This window comes from Ixodes scapularis, unplaced genomic scaffold (genome assembly GCF_016920785.2).
Source record: "Ixodes scapularis isolate PalLabHiFi unplaced genomic scaffold, ASM1692078v2 PGA_scaffold6__148_contigs__length_123643588, whole genome shotgun sequence".
Lineage (NCBI taxonomy): Eukaryota > Metazoa > Arthropoda > Arachnida > Ixodida > Ixodidae > Ixodes > Ixodes scapularis.
Genome location: NW_024609881.1, coordinates 121,348,582 through 121,373,767, shown reverse-complemented (window position 1 = coordinate 121,373,767; position 25,186 = coordinate 121,348,582). Strand labels below are relative to the sequence as shown.

At 47.7% G+C, this 25,186-nt stretch overlaps 2 protein-coding genes across 2 annotated transcripts; one reads left to right on the top strand and one right to left on the bottom strand.

Annotated features, from left to right (window-relative positions):
- Positions 1-1,317: 1,317 nt before the first annotated feature.
- Positions 1,318-7,316, top strand: LOC8023162 (putative ATP synthase subunit f, mitochondrial). Its single transcript, XM_002399310.5, has 4 exons — positions 1,318-1,456; positions 2,279-2,377; positions 5,272-5,388; positions 7,183-7,316. The coding sequence occupies exons 1-4, from the start codon at positions 1,378-1,380 to the stop codon at positions 7,209-7,211; spliced, it is 324 nt and encodes a 107-aa protein (XP_002399351.1). The 5' UTR covers positions 1,318-1,377; the 3' UTR covers positions 7,212-7,316.
- Positions 7,317-9,557: 2,241 nt separating this feature from the next.
- Positions 9,558-24,503, bottom strand: LOC8023163 (ras-related protein Rac1). The gene is made up of 6 exons (XM_029988515.4): positions 24,300-24,503; positions 18,416-18,487; positions 17,531-17,648; positions 15,669-15,731; positions 13,400-13,534; positions 9,558-12,282 (listed from the first exon to the last, which is right to left on the bottom strand). The coding sequence occupies exons 1-6, from the start codon at positions 24,332-24,334 to the stop codon at positions 12,127-12,129; spliced, it is 579 nt and encodes a 192-aa protein (XP_029844375.1). The 5' UTR covers positions 24,335-24,503; the 3' UTR covers positions 9,558-12,126.
- Between the last annotated feature and the right edge of the window lie 683 nt (positions 24,504-25,186).

Below are 25,186 nucleotides of genomic sequence, written 5' to 3'. Positions count from 1 at the left end.
GAACCCCACAGTACTGAAGAAACAACGATTTTCTCACGTTCTCCATGCATTTCTGACCACAGTTGGAACCTCTGGGCGTTCGCCGCTAGTCGCCGAGAGGCGGCGTTCTAGATTGCGCTACTCTGCTCCGAAGGAGCTATATAGTGCTCTAGCTTGAACTGATGTCGTGACCGTGATGTTTTCTGGCTGCCTTCCCTGCCTTCATGCAGTCACGTGATCGGTTGAATTTGGTGCTAATTTATTTGAAAACAGTTTTAATTTATTGCGTTTAAAATTTTGTTAAAATACAGGTTCTTGAGAAAAGTTTTAAGGCGATAACCATTTCAAAGTAACAAAACGCAATTAAAAACGTTTTAGTCGCTTTATTTTTATATAAATAATAATTGTGAACAGTTCATTACTTTTAGCATCTTCGATCAACTCGCACCGGAATCGCCCTGAAACCAGCACAGTGCACAGCGCTCCCCGGTCGTGCAGCGCGATGTCGGTGCAACATCGAGGACAAACTGCGCCGCGCCGGTGCACCGCGGCGAGCTCCACCTTGCGTCACTTCGCGTTTTGTTCGTTTATTTTGCGTAGGTCAGCGCACGATGCCCGTCTGCTGTCAATTTCTTTTATTTTTTTACTCGCGGATTTGACGGTCCCACAGAAATAAACATCGTGGACGTGATTGTCGATGGGTTCACGAAGCGGGTGACAATTCCACATGTATATGTTGGCCATCACTATTAGTTCAAGAAAACGAAACGCCAGATAATACCGTACCTCGCTGTCATCGAAACGTCTCGCGCCGCTTTCCACGAAGTTCGTGCTTTTCGGGCGCTCCTTGCCACCGCAGCAATCGCCAGTAATCGCGGCGATGGTGAGAAGCTCGTCGTCTCGCCGTCAGAAGACCAGAGGAAATCATCTATTGCAGCTGCGAGGCGTGTTCGTTTTTGCAAGATCGCCATCTCGATAGTCTGCGCGTCTGCTACTCCCGCCATCTTCTCGATTCCCGCTTCCGGCCGCAATGCCTGATGGGACTGCACCCCGGCGCACCGCCGATTTTCTCGGTGCACGTTGGGGCAACGAAAAGCCGCACCGGGAGGGTGCGCTTCGTTGATCGAGGACGTCCGGTGCGCACCGGTGCACTTGATCGAAGATGAAGGGGCGCACCTCGGTGCCCCGGTGCGCACCGGTGCGGATGATCGAGGATGCTATTTATGGTACTAAAGTATTATTTTAGTGTATATAAATCTGTTACTAGCGCCGTTAAACTCCAACAAAATGTTCTTGAAGCAGACGAGCCAAAATAAGTCACGTGATTCCGGTACTTTTTAGCTTCTTCGTTCGCCGGAGAATAACTGGAATAACCTTCAGGAGAAGTCCGGACACGACATGGCGATCGGAGACTACCCGGCCGAATATAATCCCAAAGTTCACGGGCCCTACGACCCGGCGCGCTACTACGGCAAGCGTAAGCTCGTCCGCAATGCTTGGACGCCCAACCTTCCAAATCCCAGCGCCAAACCCCTAGGAAACCACGCGTTTTTCGCAGATTTTCCGTAGGCTTAACGAGCTTGTCGTCACCTTCAAATTTCGTGCTAAATGAATCGATAAATCGTTAAAACATTAACCTTATAGCGGACCCAGGACCCGTGTGTTTAATGGTAACCACACAAAATGTCTACGTGCGATAGGTTGAATAAGTAACTGCTACAGGCTGCTTTCAGATTCTGCCATGGGTTGGTGAAGATCGCACCAAAAGTGCACATTATGAAAACGTATGAAAACGTAGATACGTGAACTAATACGAAATAATTGTGATTTAAGTAAGTCTAGCTTTTAGCCATTTGTGAAGCGTGCAATTGTTTTCAATACATTTTCCCCCCCACGGGTGCTTATCAAGCAAGTGTATGATCTAAACTTTCGGAGCTAGGCTAAAATACTCATTGCATCAATTCCTCAGGTTTCTGCACCGGTAGTTCAAGCGTGCTTAGTTGCCGTGCACAACTTTGTTAGGCATAGGAAAAGTTATTCTAACAGGAAAGCTAAACTGGTTTTTCGTAGGACACTGAAGGAAATTTCAAAAGTCGTAATTGGTCTCAATCTGATGCCACTATCTTGCCCTTGTCTAACATGCGACTTTGTAATAGACAAGTTTTCCCATCTAAAGGCAAACTAGGCGTTTGCTTTGGCATCCTTGGTTACTGTGCTTAGTAGGAAAACCCGTCCTCTTCTGTTTTCGTTCCTTATTTCGCGTACCGTATAGTCTTCTATGTCTGTTTCTCTCTAACAGCGGACACTCCATTCTCTGAGTTGAAGCTTACAGAGATCGGGTCTTGGCTGGCGAGGAGGAAGAAGTCGCCCCAATCCGTAGCCGGTCTGTTCAGCCGAGGTAAGTCGGCCATGGAGCCACTCTGGACATGCCCCCATGGCTGCTCTCAACCAATGTTTTTTTATCTCGTACATAAAAAGAGAACCAGAATTATTTTGCATCCTTTTCGCACATTGCATAGAGTTAAATATAATAATCTTGAGAAAAAGTCCTCACGAGTTCCTGCTGCTTCAAAATGGTGGGGCATAGACGTGGGCATCAGCGGTACCACTGGGTAATCCCTACAAGCTCGTATTGCTGGCGATGCTTTGGTATAGACAAAGGAGCCGCAAAGCATCACCTGTAAGTTCTGGACCTAGCTCTTTTCTAGCTTACTTTGTAGAAAAACACCGGCATTGTGCAATGTATAGAAATAAATTAAGTTGACAACTACTAGAACAACTTCAACCATAGCCTCCTTTATTCTAGAAAGCCTGTCAATTTCATGCCAAAGCCGTTGAGCGTGTGGCCGCCGTAAAAAGGCAAGGAGCAGCGCCGAACAATTACCCATACGGTAGCGCAGAGCCGCTTCTGGGTAACTTTTCAGCCAGTGCCAACAATATGCGCGGTGGCCTGTCTGCGAAACAACAACAAACCGCAACTGAGAGAAAAAAGAAAGGAGGATATCGGCCTGTGGAGAAACGGGAGAGGTGCAAGATTGGAGTGGGGTCGAGGCAAAATGTTCTCCTTTCCTGAAAAAAAAAAGACAACCAACAAACGAAGTGGAAGACAGAAAGCTCAAGATTTGCTCAGAAGAGCATCGCTGATTGCTCGTTTTCAGCCCGCTGCAGTCTTTCTTGCTTGACAATTATTTGCTTTAGATACAAAAAGACGCTTAAAACTGTTTACGTGTAGGAATGCAGAAGCATTCCTACACGCAGTGCACCACGTCTTCCTTCTCCACACGGTTCTCCGGCGGTAACATCATGTTCCCCCACTGCGAAAGTGTGGCGCCCTGCCAGCTCCACAGCTTCCGTGACGACGCACTTGCGTTGCTGTGCTTTTCTTTGCGTTTTATTTCTGAGTCGCGTCCGCTTTGACCTTGAGCCCCTCCCCGGCTTCCGTGACAAAGCGTCTGCATTGCTGTGCTTTTGGCCAACGGGAATTCAGGTGCCGTTTTCGCTGCTACAGAAAACGGCTACAGACGACACCGGCTTTGCTCCACGGGACAGTTAATGCTTTCACGTTAAAAATTTACCCATAATGCACCGCGCGGTTACGCCGACGGCGACGCTGACGCTGCTCAAGCCGGAAACGGGCACCTAAGAGCTGCGCTCTAAAAGAAAAAAAGCACGTTTGTGTTTCGGATTTTATCGCTAGGGCGTTGTTTAACGCTTCCCAAGAGAGCCCCTGCGTGCAGCTTCTTCTCTGACCTCCTTTCCCCTTTACGGCGGCCACATTCTTTTGCAATTTGACAGGCTTTCTAAAACGAAGGAGGCTATGCTTCAACTTGTCGCGGCAAAACGAACTCGCCTAACCTGTCGTCTGCCTTCTTTCTTCACTCTTTTTCTCATTCTTTTTCTTGGGACCCCAATGTCAATGCTCGGCATATGCCGCATCCTGCTCGCGTCTTCAATCCCCTGGCACATGGTTAGAAAAGACTAAATTTGACCGAGCCGCCTGAGAGTCCGTCCCAACGTTCTTTAACCAGCTCACTCGGTCTTCAAAGGGCGACCTGAAGTACCTTTTCTTTTCCTAACCTTTAGTGTTTACCCAGTGAGGCAGGTTTCTGTCAAAAATTGTTTTGCCTTATTGTTTCTATATAGGGTGATAATATTTTAAAAAGTATGTCGGTTGAGCCACCGCTCTACTTGGCCTCACACGAGCAACTTTGCCTAATGTCTCGACATTGTAGTAGCAATCCGCCGTGTTTTGTCGTCACCGTAATTGAAAATGCGGTTCTCTCTCAATATTTATGCATAATTATCCCGCAGTAGCATGTTTTTATACCTTGAAAATGGTATCTTGGTGCTAATAAATGATTCTGCCTCCTCCCACAACCACTAACCTGTGGGAAGAGTCTATGGCTAACCGGTACAATGTCGGATCCATTCTTAAGTCTCCGTTACCACCAGGCAAGGTTGCGCGAAAGTATGGCATCTCCGATTGGTTCTCGGTCATCCGATTCGATCTGGACCAAAACCAGCAAATCGTGTCACGGTGACCGACCCCGGGACCGCGGGGAAACTTGCCTCATCTAGAAGTGGTCCTGATTCCCGTGGCTCTTCTCTCGTTGTCTCATCTTGCGTAAACTTCCTAGATTTGAACGATCGCATATCGCACGTGGAAACTGGCGAATAGCGGGGTCTGTCGGCCATTTGATCTGTCCCAATACCGTCTGCAGAGTGGATGTAGTCCTCTTAGAAACAGACAGCACAGTGCAAGCGCACTGTGCTGTCTGTTTCTCGCCTCTTTGTCCCTGTTTTTTGAGCGCTAAAATGTATTCCAAATTCCAAAACCAACTAGCCCAGCAATCGACTCTACTCTTAGACCCGACTATGCTGCCTAGAACACATCTTTGACCGGTGTGCTTACCATCTTTCCCAGCATCCAAAACGGTCCAGAACTGGCGACAAATGACGTCACAAAAGCTGGAGTGTCATGCTGGCAGTTGGTTGTACAAATGCCGGCGGCGAAGCCAGAGCAGCCACAGCTCGTGGCTGCTCTGGCTTCCGTCGACCCCCTGGCTGCGGAGACACTTTGCAGCACGACGGGCGTCTGCCGCAACCAGAGCCTCGGCAGGTAGCGGCGCGACGTTTCTGGGACGTCGTTGGGTCGAACTCGAGAGGCCATTTACAATGACGCGATAAACGCGCGAGTCGGAAGGGAGACGCGCTCTAAGCATCATACGCTAGACCTCGCTCCGTAGAGCGTAAAGAGGGTGTCGGTGCGTCGTGTGCCGTCTTTTCTCGCAGTGTACTGGCGCTGGCAGCAGAAGTATGTGCTCCCCAGGAGGGCGGGCATAGTCGGGGCGGCCCAGTTCTGCGTAGCCTGGAGTGCCTTGTTCTACTGGATCAACTACAACAAGCTGAGTGAGTGGACTTCGGCTGGATGAATGGTTATAAATGGCCGTACCCTTCGTAACAAGCGATAGCTCGCGTCACCAAGCTTAGAAGCATTGGCAGAACCCCTCCTGTGGCCATTGCCGATGCAAGAAAGACGTAAACGTCGTCGTTGAAGCGTGCCCGCTCACACGCTGCGCCACGTGGTTAGCATGAACATGACCAGTTTTTATACCGTTTTACAAATTTGACATTTGCTCGTTGCCTCGAGCAAAAAGCGAGCTTCGCACATCATTTCTATGTTGCACTATGTAGTTCTTACGAGAGTTGGTTGTTAGGTAAAAAATGAAACGTTTACAACTCACTGTAATGCCGAATTAGAGCGCACCTCGTGGATAGGAGGAGGGGAGGGTACAGTATGCCTTTCCTCCCTCCTCTTCCACTCCTCCCCTGCTCCTTGCCTCCTCCTCCCTCCTCCTGCTCTTTCTTCCTCCCTCTTCCTCTCTCCTGCGGGGTGCATTATGGGAAACGTCCCGTAATGCCACGCGTGCGTCACTGCGGTGCATTATGTGACGCTTCCCATAATGCACCGCGCAACTACACTGACGGCGACATGTCGCACTGATATGTTACGGCAGCGTCGCCACAAAAAAGCGTTACGCCCTTGCGTTACGACTACGCCAATGGCAACAAGTCATGAAAAAGCATTACACCAATGCGTTAAAACTACGGGGATGCCTACGCGTCACGAAAAAGCGTTACGGCTATGGCAGCGCTGACGCGTTAGAACTACGCTGACGGCGACGCGGAAAAGCGTTACTCTAATGCGTTACGGCGACGCGTCACGAGAATGCTTTACACCGACGCGTTACGGTTACACTGTTGGCGATGCGTCACGAGAAAGCGTTACGGTTACGCCGATGCATCACGAGAAAGCGTTACATCGACGCATTACGGTTATGCCGGCGGTGACGCCGCTCAAGCCGGAAATTATTATTTCATTTGAGATGCTTATGTTTTCACAAAACTCTCGTGCATTTTGATTCATCCCATGGGAAAGTAGTAACGCTTCATGGGGCACCAAGCTCTTTTTACTGCGGTTCTTGAGGGGAAGACGAGCATTAAGTTACCTCACCACATGTGAGCATCCGACCACATTGTACCGAGCGACCGCCACCGAGGTTTGGAGAGACACGAGAAAAGTATGCGGAAGTTCAACTGCATAGTGAAGATACAAAGGTATCGGTACTGTGAGGCAAGCTCAAAGTGTGCCTGTATACTTATATGGGCCTTTAAAGTTCCACTATAGTGAAGATAGCAACATACCAGCTTGGATTTTATTCTAAAATTGACTTTTCTATGTTCTGCCGCAACCTCTTTACTTGTTGAAGGTTAGCATGGAGCATTATCAACACAGAGAAATTGCACGAATGGGCCTGCAACATTCTTTGCATGCCACTAACTTTCCATGCTTCTCGAATTGCCATCTTCAAACAATAACTCAATAATGCAAGTTTTTTTGTATGTTGTTTTACAATGGCATTTGGGTCAGCCTGCTAGAAACAGCGTTCTGGCTAAGACTGTGCGAAAGAAAGCCTGCCAAGCCTGGGGTGTGCGAGCACTTGAAACTCAAATTCACGTACCACTTTGCTCATGCACTAACTTTGGTAGTGCTTTCTCTCACAGAGTCTTAGCCAAGACGCCGTTTCTAGCAAGCCTGCCCGGGTGTAGCTGCTGTGGACAGACTATGTGGCTACGGCGGTACTAGGTGGAACAAAGAAGTTTGGAAGGTGGCCCTGACAGTTTGTTTTCCCGCCATTTCAGAGCATGAACGTCGTTTCAAGTACCACTAAGCGACGGCACCGAGAGACGACTTGGCCGCCAAGGACCACACAGAATGCTCCGAGCGGGGCTTAGGAGATTGTCGATCCAATAAAAAGAGCACACAGTCAGAGGCACCCACGACTCGTGTACCAGCACAGGGTCACAACACAGAACCGTTTGTCTCACTCGCTCCGCATTCTGCGCACATTCAGTTTACGAGGCAAGCAAGTCCATCCGCTCCTTGTGCGAGGGGCAGCTGCAATATGGCGGCGCCGAGCTCCAATAGGCTCTTTCCAAAAGTGTGCGCCATCTAGTGACTGCTGTGTCAATCGTCCAAGTCCGTTGTTGGTTTGGGTGCACACTCTAAGCACGTATTGGACACGAGATCAGACTGTGTTTGGCATTAACTCTGCTCGTATCGAAAGAGTGCTACATCGGCGTTCGGCGAGGACCCTGGTCCAATCGCGTTTCTTGCCCAAGAAATGGCAACTGCCAATGTCGGTTGATTAATTTTTTCTAAAGCGCCAATCCGAAAATAATGTCTGTTTGTCCGTCTGTTCGTGCATTATCCGTTAAATTTAGTTGAGAAAATTTCGTTGCGCGACACAACCTATACACCTTGGGTGAAATGGATGACGCGCGACATATACGTCGACTCAGTTTCCCCGCAAAATTTAGTGGGGAAATTCGGATCTTGTGGCCAAACCCTGAATTCAGTTTTCCCGCTAAATATAGCAGGAAATTGATGTCTTGTACACCAATTAAATTGCCCGCCAAATTTAGCGGGAAAATTCACGTCTTGTGACCTAAACACCACTCCAGTTTCCCCTGTAGATTTAGCGGAAAAATCTATGTTGTGTGACCCAAACTTGTTGACACAACCATTTGGTTTCCATGCTAAATTTAGTGGGAAATTGACGTCTCGTGACTTATGCACCAATTCAGTTGCCTGCCGGATTCAGCAAGGAATTTCACGTCTTGTGGTGTAGACACCAATCCAGTTTCCCCGCTAAATTTAGCGGAAAAATATATATAGTTTATGGAAGGGGCTGAAAGTACATGAATGTACAGTCTCCGGCGATATGAAAGACCCACTGGGAGCGCGTGGCCGAGGCGGTGGCTGGTGGGGGCGCTGCGAGCGCTCCGGGCAGTTCCATTCTGCTTCGAGGGGAGGACGCTCATTCGGCACTTGGCACAAACTGATAAGCGCGTTTCGCTTTATCTGAGCCCGAGTGAGCGTCCTCCCCTCGAAGCAGAATGGAATTGCCCGGAGGGCTCGCAGCGCCCCCGCCAGCCACCGCCTCGGCCACGCGCTCCCAGTGGGTCTTTCATATTGCCGGAGAGTGTACAATTGTAAGAGATTGGTGGAAACGAGGAGTTTCAATGTGCTGAGTAAGGAAAGGTGACATTGATGAGAAATATTTCCCGAAAAACGAGGCAAAACTGCGAACCTGGGGTGTGCATTCGGGGTTTGGGTCAAAACTCCCACGGAGTCGAATCCGCAGTTCTTATCATCCACTCCACGGTGGCAGCAGTCGTGGCTGCGACTGCAATCTAAGGAGTAGTGCGTTGTGAATGTCGCCGTGACGACGACTTCGCATGCGTTGCCCTTTCAGTTACGAAGAGTCGCAAATTTCAACTCTGGCGTGCTGAAATGTAATACATCCCTACTTAGACAATGCGATTGGAGGGCATTTGTTAAGCTCATTGCTTCCACTAGGGAAGTATTTGTGGCTAGGGCTTGGCCCTATTCTTACCGATGAACGACCCAACTGTGTACATATACGGCTCTGCAAAGGACGTCTCTGCGCCGAGATTTTGGTCCCTGCAGTACTCCGGTCGAGCTACCCTGGGAAATTGGGGGAAACTGGAGTGCGCAGATGCCCCAAGATGGGTCTCGGAACTACAAAATGAACCTGCTTCCGTCTAGCATTTTTCTCATTTACGCGAAGGGCAAGCTAGAACATTATGCCAGTCAAAGAAACGCTGAACTCTCCAAAACCTTTTTACAGCGGAGGTGTTAAAGGTTCCCCAGTATAGTGTCCGTGGACAAACAAATGTTGACACAAAACTCCAGACAGCTACCGCCATCTATGAGCGACAACGGCAACCGGCTGGCCAGTTGTATCTAGACGTGAAGTGGAAGGGCCCTACATTTTTTTTTCTTAAATTCACGTACGTCACCAAATGGACTAAAAAAAAAATTATTTTGCATTTATTTACGTTGGAAGACTCATTTCAAGTTTCCAATGTGCGTTTCCATTTTGAACGTTGACCCCGAAATAGAAGCGTTAAACAGAAGCACGTTGCAAACTTTATTTGGGACATAAACGTCCTGTTCAGGCTTTAAAAAAAAAAAAAAAAAAAAGACTTAGTAAAGTTTAGTATCCTTTTAATGCGGGGGCTGAACGCAGAGGCTATGGCAAACCTCAGAGCCACAGACTTGGTGCAATGCTGTCTCTCTTTCTGCCATATTGGTGGACACTCTCCATGCAAACTGCAGCATGAAACCGTCGACAGATGGAGTGAACTACGAACATAGTTCAGAGAAAGGACGCAGGAGACTCTGGGCAGTTTGATATTTGAGAAACAGCCGTATAATTCGTTACCGCAACTGAACAATAGATTAACATTTGACAAAGACCTCTCCGTTACGATTTTCCCGTCGTTTGTACAAGATTTCGGTTTTGTATTCGAAGTGTGTTAAAAAAGAAACGCGGTTTGGCCTTACTGTTTTCAATCTTGCAAACTCTATAGTCGACACGAAAAAAAAAAGAAGAATGCACGTTATACAAGCCAAACAATTGCGAGAGGATACTCGGCTGATGCCACATCGAAATCGGCAGCAACTGAAAACGTGGTAAGCCTTCCTCCCAGTAGGGTTGCTTTTTGGTTGGTCTAAGGTAGAATTATACAGCTACTAAAAAAAAAAAACCATGAAGGATTGGAACAAAAAATGGTAGCATGCGACAACCAAGAATTCTCCACTTCTGAGACCAAACACCAGCAGCGTTAATAAAACAAAACAGGAAAAAAACGAGCAGACGAACAAAAACAATGCTTTAAAACATTCTACAGGTTCTATCTATGTACATGTCGATCGAGTGCATCTCAGTTTACGGAGTTGTGTTACTCCTGCGATTGTTACAAAACCAGTGAATGGCGATATGTAGACAAAAGGTAGTGGTTTTCCCCACTCGCAACTCAAAAGACCCAAGCGGCAGACGGAAGCCACAAAATGCCGTCTGCCACCTCGGATGGACGTCTGCAACGCTGACACAAGAGAAGTTTCTTGAGAGATCTAAAATCATAGATTGTAGAGGGTAGTTTTTCGAATCCTGCTTTTTGTTTGTTCTGAACCCCCACCTGTTCAGGTTCCCCATAAAAAAAATTACCTTTGAAAAGCCATAGGAGAGAGAATTGTCTGCTCTTGAGAAATCTCTGTCTTTAGGAATAAAATAACGCCTCCACGAGGGTTTCTGCAAAGCTGTGAAGGATTGAAATCTCACCCAAACAAGTTTAAAAGTCAACTGCTACTCGCCCCTCCCCCTCTCCCCCGAAAAAAACAACGGCAAAACAGCTTTTACTGTGTATCATATAAAATCTATTCATTATCATACACTAGAGAAATGTATGCAGACATATGAAAAAGAAAAAAATAAAAACCTAACTCAAAACTGCCCCCCCCCCCCCCCACCAAAAAAAAACAAAAAACGGCTGAACAAAGAGAAAAGATTTGGAGAACTTCAGACGAGCACAGAACAGTAGAAGTGGTGACCAACTGCTGTCGTCTGCAAATGGCCGATCCGGAAACTACTTCATACGCCAGTCGTTCTTAAACCATCCGCAGTAAACGGTAACCGAGCATCGCCTACAAGCCTTTTCAATGTGCGAGTGATGGCTTGTTGGTGACTCTCTGCCACCGCAATGAGCAGCGGACCACACACAAGATTTTAATTGCAATCTACGAAGAAGCAACGGTTGCGGCAGCAGACGTAACTTGCAAAGAACTGCTGTCTGCAACCTACTCTTCCTTGCAGGCAGCAGTCCCCTGCAGCAGGTCAGACTGCAGGCTACTGTCGTCTGCAACTGCACTCCCATCTAGAAATGACCACAAGGTGGTGACAATAAAAGCCTGCAACTTATTTCAGATTGCGCACAACTGATGTCTGCAATCAACGAGTGCCCAATGCCAGTTCGGTTGTAGGCAACTGTTGTCTACAAATCCATGCGGATGCACCTCCGAAAGCACAAAGACGACAGTCGTTTGAAGACTTACGAGTGAGAAGTGAGAACAGCCCACAAATTCACAAGTGACAACTGCCTGCAAGCTGGCAAACAACCTTCATTTGCCTATCTGGAAATAACCATCACTCGCAAAATTGCAGACAACCGTCCACAAATCCACGAACTGTCCAAAAACTTATGAGCAACAGCTATTTGCAGGTCGCCACAGACAACCATTTTTTTTCATTCTCCAGTTTCCGAGAAAGAAGCCAACGTCGTCTGCTAATGTAGAAGCGATGGTCGCCTGCAAATCTCGAAGCAATCACCATCTGCGAGCGTATCGGCGACCCTCGTCCAGAGATCAACAAATGACGGTTGTCTGCTCACCCACAAACGACAGTAGTCTGCAATCGACAAACGACAGTTGTCTGCCCCCGCGCAGACGACAGTTGTCTGCCCCTGCGCAGACGACAGTTGTCTGCCCCTGCGCAGACGACAGTTGTCTCTTCAAGTGCAGACGGCAGTTGTCTGCAATCAGAAAACAATGGTTGTCTGCAATCAACAACCGACAGTCTCTTGTAATGTGCAAGCGACCGTCGTCTGCTATCAACAACTGACAGTCTCTCATAACGCGCAAGCAACCGCCGTCTACAAAAAACAGTCATTGGCAGACGACTGCCGTCGTCTGCCGCCGGGAGCAGCTGATGCGGTGGCCCCTCAGAGCAGGCAGCAGGGCCTCTTCTTCTTGGGCTTGGGCTGCGGGCAAAGCACAGCCCGGATGGCCTCGTCGAAGACGTTCTTGAGGCCCTTCTGGGTGAGGGCCGAGCACTCGAGGTACTTGACCGAGCCGATCTCCTTGGCCATGGCCAGGCCCTGTGGGTAAAGTCCCTTGATGCCTTCATGTTTGCAAATGGCGCCATATGCACCACTGCACGATCGCGATGTATGGTGCGTGGACTGTGTCTTCGACTAGTGTGTTTAGCGTTCTATTCCACCCATGCACCCAAAGTGGCTTCGAAGTGGCAAAAAATGACGTCGCAAAAGCCGGAGTGTAAAGCGCGATCCAAACCAACGCTTCTTTTTGCGCCTGTAGGTTGTGCGGCTGCGGATGTGACGTATTTTCGTGACGTCGCGCCGCTTCTTCGCTCCTTCCGGGCGCGCACAAGAAAGTTGGTTGATTTCAACTTCTTCTCAACGCGCACAAAAACGCGCGGCGACGTAGTAGGGCGCTCCTGTGTCCCGGCCAATCGGTGGAGGGCAAGCTAGTTCCGTCTCCGCGTTTCTCGCCGTCTGGCTGCCCTCTCCTCCCCCCCTTTTATTCTCTTCCAACATGACAACGCGATCTCTCTCTCTCTCTTTCTCTCGCCGTCTGGCCGGCCAGTCTGTCGCAGTTGCACTTTGCTTGTGCGCTCGTGCCTGCGGGCGCCCGAAGTTTTGCCCGTCCAAACCAAAGCGCACGGTTCTGACTCAGAAAGCGCGCCCGGAAACAGCAAAAACGCCACGAAATGCGTCACATCCGCGGCCGCACGACCTACAGGCGCAAAAAGAAGCGTTGGTTTGGATCGCGCTTAATGCTGTTGGATGTCGCGATCGTGGCGGTTGAGAGCAGTTCTGGGAGAAAAGCACAAGAATACACGAATGTCGTCGGAACGTCCCAACTCCTGGAAGCTTTCCTGGACTATCGAGCAGGACAGCGACCTACAGTAAACCGGTCGTCTGCCATATCCACCTAACTCTGCGACATCGCCAGGATCGCAACCGGCGATAGCATGACATAGTACTACACATTCACGACATCAACAAATAAAAATCACGAGACCACATTTCTTTTTCTTTAACATGGTAAACGCACGAGGTGCAGACGATAGGCGGTTTCGGAAGCGAATGGCGGTGGAGCTCTCGCTTGTGATGCGTATCTCACTGGTTCCCACACGATGGTTGGCGGTACTTCTAAGAAACACCAAGCATGAATTTCCTCCGGGGACTCTACCTGCGGGTAGGTGATGGGGGCCAGCTTGCGTTCCCGCAGCTTCTCCACCGTCTCCTTGTCTTCGCGCAGGTCCAGCTTGGTGCCCACCAAAATGATGGGCGTGTTGGGGCAGTGGTGGCTCACCTCGGGGTACCACTGCAACGGAGCAGACGTCAGGGTCACTCGGAAGCAAATCCCGTCTGCCGCGCACCGTTTGCCGGCTTTAACCCTTCGGATACAAAGTTCTTTTATTTCCGCATGTTAAACAAAAATTCTGGCCACACACGAAAAAAAAAATTACACGAGCTTGATTATGCTGAAAAAGACTGGGGAGCACAGAATATGCCCTGCACAAACTACAGGGTCGTCAAGATAAATCCGGAATTTTCCTAGATTTCGTCTCTCATGAATACAGGGAAACTAACCAACTGTATTGAGCTTCCGCGTACACGTGATCCGACAGCGGACCATCGCACAATAAACAATTTGCGACTTGCTCGAAAATGATTAGAGAGTACGACCGGAGGACAGCAATATTTTAATTGTCTCGCATCGAAAAGTTACGCAAGGAAATCATTGTGCGATATGGGTAAAAGAAGAAACAAGTTTACAGCATTGTTAAGAGGTTCAGATAATCTGTCAGCCAAGAAGACGCGACGGCAGACCGAGCAAAGCACAGAAAACGATCGATATTCATTTTATGTTTTCCTCGGTATGTTTACCTGGATATGGTGAATTCCCTGGATTTATCTCGACGTCCCTGTACGCACACTTATTTTATTTTTATTCATTACTCTTGTATTTCTTTTTCAATTTTTTCTTCTTTTTCTCCTCCCTTTCCCCTCCATCCCTTCAATGTCTATCCCTCTCAGCCCCCTCCTCTTCCCTCCCCCACCCCCTACAGTGCTTTCCCAGCTAAATTTAATGGGGAAGCTAGAACGGTGCAGAGGTCACGCGACATCAACTTTTCCGCAAAATATAGCGGGGAAACTGGATTGTGTAACGCTAGTTTCCGACGGTCCTTCGTGACTGACAATTTTCTCATAGAAAACGACCAAGGAAACAAATTGTGCGTTAAAACTGTAGCGTGCTCTATGAAGTCTGGAGCGTGCTCTATACAACTTAAAAATAGCTGAAACAGTCTTTAAAATAATAAAAACGAACGACCCACTCCCATTACAGATATTTAAATTACCATTACGGAATACGAGAGCTGCAACAAATAATCTGTTTAATTTGCCATCTTGTCGAAATGTTTATGGAGAAAGGCTTATTGAATTCAACGGTGCCCTGGTATGGAATGATATCCCTACCGACATCAAATGTAAACACAATATATTGCCATCCTTAAAGAAGTATTTACTTAAATTGCGAGCCAATGAATAAGTTCAATATCATGCCCTATATATTTTTTTTCAATTAGTATGTATGTCGTTTTGTGAATACTTTGATGTGTGCGTACATTTGTTTTGTTTGCCTGCCGCATTGTAAAGGTTATTTCTAATGTTGGACCCGCGACTAGCCTCCACGGCTATGGGTCCAAGCAACGATTGTGTATTTAAAAAAAGAATAACAAAGGAATAATAAAGGAAAAGAAGAGAAGAGAAGTATATTTATTTATCAAAGACGCACCGATCTATGGGCTCGAAGTTAACCGTTGTCTATGTGCCTCCGATTTAGGATATTTTCCTCGAGTTGTGCTTTCCGAAACGCGGTACCGTATACAAAGTGGCACCCCGGCCTTCACACACTGGGGTCGCCCTGTTCGGCCTCGACCAATATTCTTTTTAATCGAAACTGGACTTTCTTATTTAGTTTATCGCTAAATCGGTTCATTAACAATTTTGAGCTCTTGGTGCTCGCCATGCGGTGCGAGGTCGAACGACGTGGGCCTTTCTGGAACGACGAGAAACAAACCGAGACGGAAGTCCCCTAAACAAAACTTTCCATGTGCCGTCGACGGGCATTAGCAAGCGACAATATGTTGCTCTCGGGTAAAAACGGATTCGACGGCCAAGATGGGAAATGTAAGGGGTAGATCGAAACTTAAAGTAGAGTGTGTGCAGGCGCACCAAAAGTCACCGATTATTATCACTGGCTGCGGTGCGGTAACGAGATGCACAGTAATTACACCCCCGCGCTTTTTAAGCTGCGAGTGAGTGTAACTGAAAATCGTTGTTCACGAGTATCTTGCACCTGCCGAGTAACGGCCATTTTGGTTAGTTCGAACGATCTCGCTTTCTTGTGCGCTGTTTGTGGACAGATCTGAGTAAAGATCACCGCAACTCACCTTGGCTCTGACGTTCTCAAAGGAAGCCGGGTTCACCAGGGAGAAGCAGATGAGAAAGACGTCCTGGAAAAGAATGCAGCAAACATCCCGTCACCATGAGTCTCTCGACTGCCGAACGAATGCCGAGCCGGTCACTTAAAGAACATTACTATAGTCAGTTCCAGGTTAAGAAAAGTTTTAGGAAAAGGAAGGCTGGGGAGGAGGAAGCAGACAGAACGCTGAGGGAAGGGCGAGGTTTCCTGCCCTCCCCTCCAGCATTCTGTTGGCTTTCTCCTGCGCAGCCGTCCTTTCTCTGGAAAACTTTTCTTAACCTGTAACTGACTATAAATAGAAACTCCCGCACAAATTCAAGTACTGCGACGAAGTAAACAAAAGTACACATGCGAATCAGATTTTACGTATGGCTAGAATAAAGATTGAATAAAGATTGATATTTAGGTTTTAGAAATTAATGTTCAGAGCGTCTTTCGTCGCTTACTCAAAATGGCTACCACCAGCCGTAACAGCCACATATTCTCGCTTCGACGAGGAAGTCGTTTGTTGCTCGAGGGGGCGACATCTCGTCACGTATTAAGGCTGCCGGTTCAGGACGCCGAGCCACGTACCACGTAGCGGTCCAGAATACGAGTTTTTCACTCAAAGAGTGCATCTCTGCTCGAAATGGCAGAATTCGGCACTTTTGTCAAACCTGGCACACAACTGGTCTGCAAGCAGAGGCAGCCTCAACTATCAATGCAGATCCAGGGCTCAGAGACAACTTTCCGTCGCAGCTCAGAACGAGCGAAGAGTGCGCGGTGCTCGGCTCTAACCGGCATTTTAAAGCGACGCAGCGCCGACCGGAGCAAGATCGCTTTGGAAACTCGTCTCTGTACTCTGTTCGCCCTCGAGCCAACGGTGCGTTGAAAGTTACGCGCTCGCCGAACCAATCGACCACCTCCCTTTTGTAACCCGTCTTGGCACTCAGTGCGTGGGTATGGGTGAAAAGTGACCACATGGCGAGAGATATGACGTACGACCAGTCCAACGAGCACACAGTTTCTACTGTGCCGTCGGCTTAGGGGCGAATAAAGTATAGAAGCAGTATACCACCTAGGAGGCACCACCCGCGTCTTTTCCCCCAAAACGTCGTCACTAGCTGATCCTCTAAGCGCCACCTAGCTTGCGTCGGTGTCGCCGCCGGTGCGTTCCGCAATGTCTTGCGTCGCCAAGACAGACGCGTCTTGCAACGACGCTCGTCGAGCTTCAGCTCGTTTGCCGCACGGGGCGGGTTGGGAATTCACCAAAGATGACGTCGTGCACGGGCACTATTCTACGGGGTGTGTCCAAGTGCTATTCGGGCGTCAAAAGTTAGTCTAAATAAACCGATTAAAAGGGCATTGAAACTTTTTTCAAAGGTGCCTTTAGGTGGTGCACTTATCATACTCGCATTTCATAAATGTAGGTTTTATAAAAAAAAAAAAGAAATTAAGCCTGGAAAAGCCAGTTTTTCTTTTTCTATGCACAGGGAGGGAAACAGCAAAAACTATATGGTTGATGCTGCTACTCACGCGTGGCACCGTACACGCTCGGACATGGTGGATCTGGTTCCGGGCATTTACCCCAAAGAAGCTCGCACGCTTTTCCTTCACATTGTGCCATAAAAGAGTGGAAGCGTCGCAGCAATTCAGTTTTTGGGCTAATTGGGCGTAAAAATATTTCTATACCAAAGAGCACTCAAACACACTCTGTAGGTGGTATCGACAGAAGCCATGCATTCCGACCGACGTCCGCGTCTCGGCGACGTCAGCCAGATCGCTCTCCACTCCAGGGATCGATGCAGGCGACTTTCTCGTAGTCGACCGGAGCGAGAAAGGGAGACGTACCGTCTGCGGATACGAGAGTGGCCTGAGCCGGTCGTAGTCCTCTTGGCCGGCCGTGTCCCAGAGGCCCAAGTTGATGGGCTTGCCGTCCACCATCACGTTGGCCGAGTAGTTGTCGAACCTGGACACCGGAGGGAGCGACGTGACCTCCGGAAAGCGCTCACCTTCTCCACGCAGGCCTCTCTACACGTGCATACACCGCATATCCCCCAAAAAATATACGGGGTTTTCCTCGTTGCAAAAAATAGACGACGCATCACCAACGCCTGTACTCTGCCTAAATGTAGCACTACCGGTCCGAACCGGACACCAAGGTTTCAGAACTAACCGTTATTTTATTCACTTGTCATAAGTGATTTTCCGAAAATTTGAAAGGAGAAAATGGGACCCGCTCTTGGTAACTGGTGCCATCCAGCTCCATGTACTCAAAAGCTCCGTAGGCCACTGTTTTCACATTGAAAATTTAAGAAAAATTACTTTCTAATTAGACAACAGTTAGTTCTGGAACCTTGGCATCTGGTTCGAACTACGATTTCTACAAGTGGGCAGAAAACGAGCATTCGGCAAAAAAAAAAAAAAAAAAAAAAACCTGCCAAATGTTTTTTAGGGCACCCCTTGTACATATATACATTTTTAAGAAGACCTAGCTGACTGCACTCTCTTCGGAGGCAGACCACACAACCTCTTCTGTTTTCTGTCTGCGCGTCGGTGGCAGACCAGTGAAATTTTATTTCTTCCTCGTAATTGTCCTATCCTGCTCCGGACTGCAATGGTCCTCAGTATATTGTAAATAAATAAATAACAGAGAACGCCGTGCTCTTCTAAAACCCGAGGCCCACAGCCCGAGCGCGCACGTGCAGTGGAAGCATTCTTTGAGGCCATACTCACACAGTGGGGATGTACTCGCCGGGAAAGGCGTTGGTTGTGTAGCTGATCAGGAGGCATGTCTTACCGACGGCACTGCAAGGGAGGTGCGGAATCAAGCACGTTAGCCACGCAATGCGACTGGAACAACCTCTCGATTCTTCGCTCGGTAAATCACTTTCGGTCACTGACCGCACACTTAGAAAGAGGTGACAGGATCTTCCAAACTTTCCGAGAAGTTCTACGATTTTACCAGCCGATGGCAACAACCTGTAGCTGACAAGTAGTGCTAAAGGGCTACTCTCTTGAAGCAACTTTACGTTACAAACATTTCGATTTGACCTTGGTATGAGAATGGCACTTACAAATCAAAACAAACCCCACACCACAAGTTCACGGAGTCAGATTCTAGGGTACACGAGATTTGTGAAGCCCTAGAAGTTGCGTTTTACTTTTCGATAAGACGCCGAGGAAACTGTTTTGGCAGACCTTGTGGTTTGTTGGCGTAGGGCACATAGGTCTACACGCTGTTCTATACTTAAATTAATCTTTGTTCAGTTTCTATATGAACAAAAGCTAGCTTTCCCAGAGATGTTAATTTGGATCTCTGCAAAACAAATTACCCCCGGCATTTCGGGAACAATAAATCAACAGGAAAACACGTGAGAAACATAGATAGACAACAGCGGAGTCAACTTGTGAAAAAAGTATTGGATTCAATTTCAATGAAACATGATGAAAAATAGTGCTCGAAGGGGCAGGACAAAAGGAAACAACACAGGACAAACACGCGCTGTTCCTTCCTTCGGTTCTGTCCTTTCCTGTGTTCCATCCTTCCTGTCCTTTTGAATGGTGTTTGTTTGCTCACCGATCACCAGCTAGCCCAACTTAAGACTTTGCTGATTTCCTCAGCGTAAAAAAAACAATGAATGTTCAAAATGCATTCTCTCTCCCGCTATTGATCCACATTCTTTCTTGCTTCCCCAGAAAGCATTGCAGGTTCGTTTCATCACTGCCGTCACTCCCTGGACTAGAGTGACACCTGTCATCGAGTTGACAGGCTCTGTTGCCCTCGTGGTCGCAATGAGGCAGAAGGGAGAGAAAAACAAGCAGTGCCGCAATACAGTCCTCGGCCAACAAAACGTTCTGCTGCAACTACAGAATGTTTCTGCGCGGGTGCCTCATATATTTGACCAAAATTATTTGTGTGGAGACGTTGGATTGTTCTAAGTGTCCGAATCCAAGCTTTCGTTCTATCCGGCCACCATTAAATGGAGCATTCGGACCCCAAAATTGCCCACAGAGAGAGAGAGGTTGACTTGCTTGCATACACTGGGTTTACCTGCTCCACCTCCAATAAAACGAGTTTCAATGTGAAATCTATACGTAATTGAAAAGCAGACATTACGATAAGATTGTGCTAGGTTCAAAGTTGATTGGAACCCAAATCGGTGAGCCGTGCGCAACAAGTGTCGTGCCGCTAAAGCATTGCATCGAGTCACGTGACACATTAAGGAGACACTGAACTCCCCAAGACGTTATTTTCTTTGAATAGAGCACGTGTCACAAAAACAACTTTTAAGTGCAATATTTATGTTGCGAGCGTCATTTGAGCGATTCCAAGACGCGTTTCTATTACGGGGTTGGCGTGCTGAAAAAGACGCACGTTTGTAAATCGTTCCGAAACTCTAAAGGTTCCTCACAACGTAAATATTGAGTTTTTTCTTTTTTTTCATGGTTAGTGTAATATTTTCTTCTTTTTTGTGACAAAATGCTTGATGTAAGCACTAAAAAAAAAAAAAAAAGTTTTCTTTTGGGAGTTGAATGTTCCCAGAGTACCGAAACCCCAGGGGGGAGGTGCCAAAATGGCGGCTCAATCTTACTTTTTTTTACTGCGGTCACCATGAGGTTTTAGAAAGGATGCTCTTGCGTAAAAAGAAGCGGAAAAAGCTTTTTTTGTAGGAAATTTTATTGGAGATTAGTACAAAATGATAGGAGCGTGATGTTTTCATAAAATTTTAGTTTCCAAGGTTTTGTGGTACAATATTGCTTTTATGCAACCGTGTCTCAACGGTGATTTCAGGTAGCGCGTCCCAATCTGGACGCGTCTTAACTTCGGCGGTAATTCGCGGCACGCACGCTTGCGAGACGGGGGTCGGCAACCCTGAAACCCCTTCCACTGTACACGTTTCGGTGTCAAAATGGCCGATCAAAGCTTAAATTGAACAGTAATAGCGGATGCTATTGAATGCGATACTCTGGCAACATACAGCGACTATAGTGTGGACAGACATGCTAGTAAGAGGCAAGGTTTGACAAAGTGTGGGTTCCCCCCAAAAAACTCGAGAGAATCGAAAAAAGATCCCACGAAAGCTGGGCACTAGTACCATGACAGGGTGATGTACTCTTAAAAAGAAGTGGGTTAATGAAGCCCCAGGATGTGACTGGCTACCCAGAAAAGATCACTGGCTTAAAAGCCCAGAACACTCGAAAAGAACAACCGGATAAGCCACTCTGCACGAGCCAGAAAGACCTATTGTAACGTCATTTGTCACGAAACAGCGGTATGTGCCAAAGGGTACTTATTTATCTGTTTATTATAGCCTCAGAGTTTCTGTAGTCTGTTCCAGGTAAAGAATTGCAGTGTACTCATCACACTTTGGCAGGGAAAACGCTGGAGACGAGAAAACTGCCGACCACAACGATCAGAGAGCTCTGTGGGAGGGACTTGTTCCACTTTTCTTAGCCTGCAACAAACTACAGACACTACGAAATGAATATGAAATAAAACGTAAAAAGCCAGAGATGAATAGTGAGGTACCCACAACCAACGCAAACTTGTCCTTGTGTCAGTGACAGTCGTCTGCCTTATCCCATCTGCTTTCGAAAGCAATGCAGTGGCAACCATTCTACACAATCTCTTCTTTCTGTAGCCAGCAGCAGTCCCCCCCCCCCATCTCCCCCCACAGGAAGTTTGAAAACGCAGCTCAAGCGTAAACTTGGCGTTGCTCCAAAGGCAAGGAGGACACCTAACAATCGAACCTCTTCCACAATGAACTGGGCGACAGACGCAGACGACAGATGCAACCACAACGCCCAGAGGACTGGGGGAGGGAGGGAGATGTAATTGAGGGCCGTTTACTTTGAATCGAACCAAAGCAGGAGGGGGAGAGGGAAGTCCGCCTCACAATCCAGCGTCCTTGGGGTTATATTTGGGGGAAAAGGGCCCACTTGGGGGCCTCTTCGAACCGGAAGGAGGGCACGAGCCGAGATTAGCGCAGCCTCTTCACCGCCCCCCCCGGAGACAACTGGGTTGACGGACCCAACCACGTGCTGTGCCGCCGCCGCAAGCGCGGGGTTTCTTTTCTTGTCGGCACTGAATTGCTCGCAACAGGTGGTTCTTGCTGGCTTCGATGCCCGTGGGATTGGCTCTAAATTGTTCTTGCAGAGTTCCTTTGACCAGGTCCTGCCCCAGGTTAATCTTCCACTCTGAGATATCTTCGACCTGTTAAGCCAAGGTCATGACACGAAAAGCGAACTAGAAACACAGTCCAAGGCTTGTGTAGCATTGGTCGTACAAAAACTGTCTGCAGTATGTTCGAAGCACACATACGTATGAAGCGAACACGCTTCGAACATTCTCTAGGCTTGTCTGCACACAATTCCGTCATCGTATTTGCAGTGAACACCGCGTCTTCTGAATGATGTACGAGCAGCTGCGACTATGGCTTTGTAGTCGGAAAGCACAGCGGGAATCAAAATGTCGTCGAAAAGGCTACGGAGTCTCGACACTGCGCTCGAGGTTTGCGTTAGTGACGGGAGTGGAACTCAAGCTTGCGCGGGTCACCGAATTAATTCGATTTAGCCGTTCTCGTTTGCGACAGTTTGTGGTTTAAGTAGGCAGTGCACCTTTGTGGATCTGTTTCCGTGGATTACGCGTAAGGGAGGATGGATCGGCGTATGCGCAGTCACCGACAAATGCAAAATCGACGGCGAACAAAAGGTGAAGTCACCACCCCGAATCCTCCAGAAAGCAGCACGAAAGCTTGACGTCGTGAATGAGTGATCCCGCCGCAAACTTTCTCTACGCTCAATATGCGCCAACAAGACGAAACCTAGGCCCAGAGGAATACAACTTGTGAGCAGAAAACTGAAATAAAAAACTGAATGGATGGCCAATGCTGATGATAACTGCTGCAAGTATGATGTACGAAAACAATATGTGAAGCTTTGCTCTAAGTGAGTCGACCAATACATGTTGTCTGCCATTGGGAGGACGTCACAAGCATTTGAAAAAGGAGAAAAAAAAAACTCTAAAAACATGCTTGGGCTCATGCCAAGTTTCTGTGACCAGAGAATCCGTCCATGGGAGTCAGAAGGCCATGTGCCATCACTGCGTCGCAAAATGTTAGGTCACGAAAAGTAATTCTGTTGCGCGACACCGAGAAGTCACAGAGCCAAAGGCCAAGAGTGACGTTACACCTCTTTTCAGAATTACCCCGGGACCAAAAAAACATTCTCCATTCAAATGTGGCACACTTTCCAGTCACCTGATGATTACACCGACATTCAGATCATAGTTGGTCTGACATGAATGTTTAGTGCATGATTACAGATGACAAACGACAGCACATGATTATGTCAAGAGAGTATTTGTGCTAGTGACTCGCTGTCCAATTTTTGGCTACAAACTTGTGCCACATCATAAAAGCACGGATCAAAGGTGTTTTTGAATGTTGGAAATAAATGTCACTAGAGGATGTCGAAATAGGTTTCATTCATTAGCCCAACTTTGGCAAAAGATTGAATTTGAATGTTTACCAAAATTATGTGAGAATATTTTTTCCAGTGTCACAGACCAAGAATAAGGAAAGTACCAAAGTTGTATTATTAGAATTCTATTAGGTATCACTTTGAAGTGAGCTGCAAATTCCCGAGTGGCAAAAAGTTTCCTCCGTGATTCATTCCTCGTGCAACTTCCCTCGAAGCCTTCGCCATAAGACCTTCCCTTTTTTATTCATTCCCAACGAACCACCATGAAAATTTACATACATTACGAACGAACTCGGACACGCCAACCAGATAATCCGAACCGTAAACAAAAACAGAAAAAGAAGTGAAGTCACGCTATCTTCGGCTGCGATATGGAACAGATAAGCATCACCCACACAACGAATCACTCCTTTCCACGTGCAAATTCTTGTTTGAATTTCCTTGTATCGCAACCGATACGTTGACACACACACACACACACCAGAGGACCACCACATTCCATTCACACAAAAATTAACAAAAATAAAAATAAATAACTAAGCTCGCGATCTTTCTAATGTCACCGAAATTTCCCAATCAGTATTTCGACAGCGCCGGAACCGAACCAAAAAATATACACAAACCAAGAAAGATGTTCGTAGGCGTGAGGTGCCCCACAGAATATCGCCAAATGTGTATGTGTGTGGGCAGCCCATAGAATCAAAAATAAAAAAAAAAAAAATAGAAAAAAAAGTTCTTAGTTTGGGCGCACACACACCTCTAAAGAACGACGAAATACAATTCAGTCTTCTACTATAAGGTCTTTCCCACCCTTTAGGCTGATCACATCTGAGACAACAAGCTCCAGTTCCGATTTATATGTAAAGAAAAAATAGCGGTCGAAGAGCGTTTTTCCGGCGAGAACATGCGGACTGTTTCTCCGTACTTCGGAGCGAGTTTAAAGAGGGCGAAGGCCGGCATCAAGACGGTTCGAATCGGTTTCGAGTCAATCAGTAATGGTAATTGGTTAAATGGCCCATTTAAACGTGCCTCTACGCCCAAAAACAGAGAGGATGCACAGAACGGAACAGGCATCTTTCCGGACGGCAGGTTATGCGGCACCGAACGGTGCCTCGCTTCTTCTCGGAGGACTCACCCGTCGCCGACGACGACACACTTTATTGCTTGCATATCGGCCCGCTGGGTTAACTGTACGCTGCCACTTTGAGGGGAATTCTGTAAGCCTAGGCTGCTTCCCCCAAGCCGAGAAAAAAAATCACACCCGACACTTCACACCACGGTCAGATCCACTGGGCGGGGGACAATATGGCGGCCATATATAGAAATAAAATGGCGGCCGACGCAAGGCTGTCCCTAGTTTTGACGCCGAAATCTCCCTAGGTTGTTTTCTTCAAAAATTGTAATTGGTCGGTAGTGGTGGTAGCAGTCCAAGTCCAACGATTTGGATATTTGTTATTCCTTCTGAATCACACATTGGGCGCGTTCAGTAGCGGCCCCGGAGTCAAGGAGTCACTGACTCCTTCCACTGGACGGCCAAAAGTCACTTCCGGTGCACGTAACTCCGGGGCTTCGGAGTCAAGCTCCGAAGCACCGAGTCCGGAGACGGTGCACGTAGAGTCAAAGGAGCTAAAATGACGTCATTTCCTGACTGGTGACGATTTCCGGCGCTAAAAGAGAACAAAAACAAACAAAATGGCGGGATAAGCTGCTTGGTTCTGTCGCGGGTGTGCAGTTTGCTCGCTTTTGTTAATGAAAAGTGCTCAAGGTAAGACGAATAACGCGTCCGAATTTCTTTTTGAGGTAAGGCTCCTTCAGAAAATGCATTGGACCGTATTTTGCTTGGTTTGAATATGCTAATAAACAACGTAAACGTTCATTTGACGCCGTGTCTTGATCGCCGTTGCACGGAAACTCGGTAATATTGACGATAGTCCTGTCCGCGCTCAATAGAGCAAGGCAGGGTATGACCGCGACTTTGGAAGCCGGTTGGACACTCACGCAGAGCATGATACCGATTAATGT

What these genes read in the sequence shown, in the direction of transcription:
- LOC8023162 (XM_002399310.5), top strand. Translation starts at nt 1,378, where the DNA reads ATGGCGATCGGAGACTACCCGGCCGAATATAATCCCAAAGTTCACGGG. An exon ending in GGCGCGCTACTACGGCAAGC is followed by an intron (nt 1,457 to 2,278) that starts GTAAGCTCGTCC and finishes TCTCTCTAACAG; the next exon opens with CGGACACTCCATTCTCTGAG. An exon ending in AGCCGGTCTGTTCAGCCGAG is followed by an intron (nt 2,378 to 5,271) that starts GTAAGTCGGCCA and finishes CTTTTCTCGCAG; the next exon opens with TGTACTGGCGCTGGCAGCAG.
- LOC8023163 (XM_029988515.4), bottom strand. Translation starts at nt 24,334, where the DNA reads ATGCAAGCAATAAAGTGTGTCGTCGTCGGCGACGG. An exon ending in TGTGTCGTCGTCGGCGACGG is followed by an intron (nt 18,488 to 24,299) that starts GTGAGTCCTCCG and finishes CCTCCCTTGCAG; the next exon opens with TGCCGTCGGTAAGACATGCC. An exon ending in CACTCTCGTATCCGCAGACG is followed by an intron (nt 15,732 to 17,530) that starts GTACGTCTCCCT and finishes ATTCTTTTCCAG; the next exon opens with GACGTCTTTCTCATCTGCTT.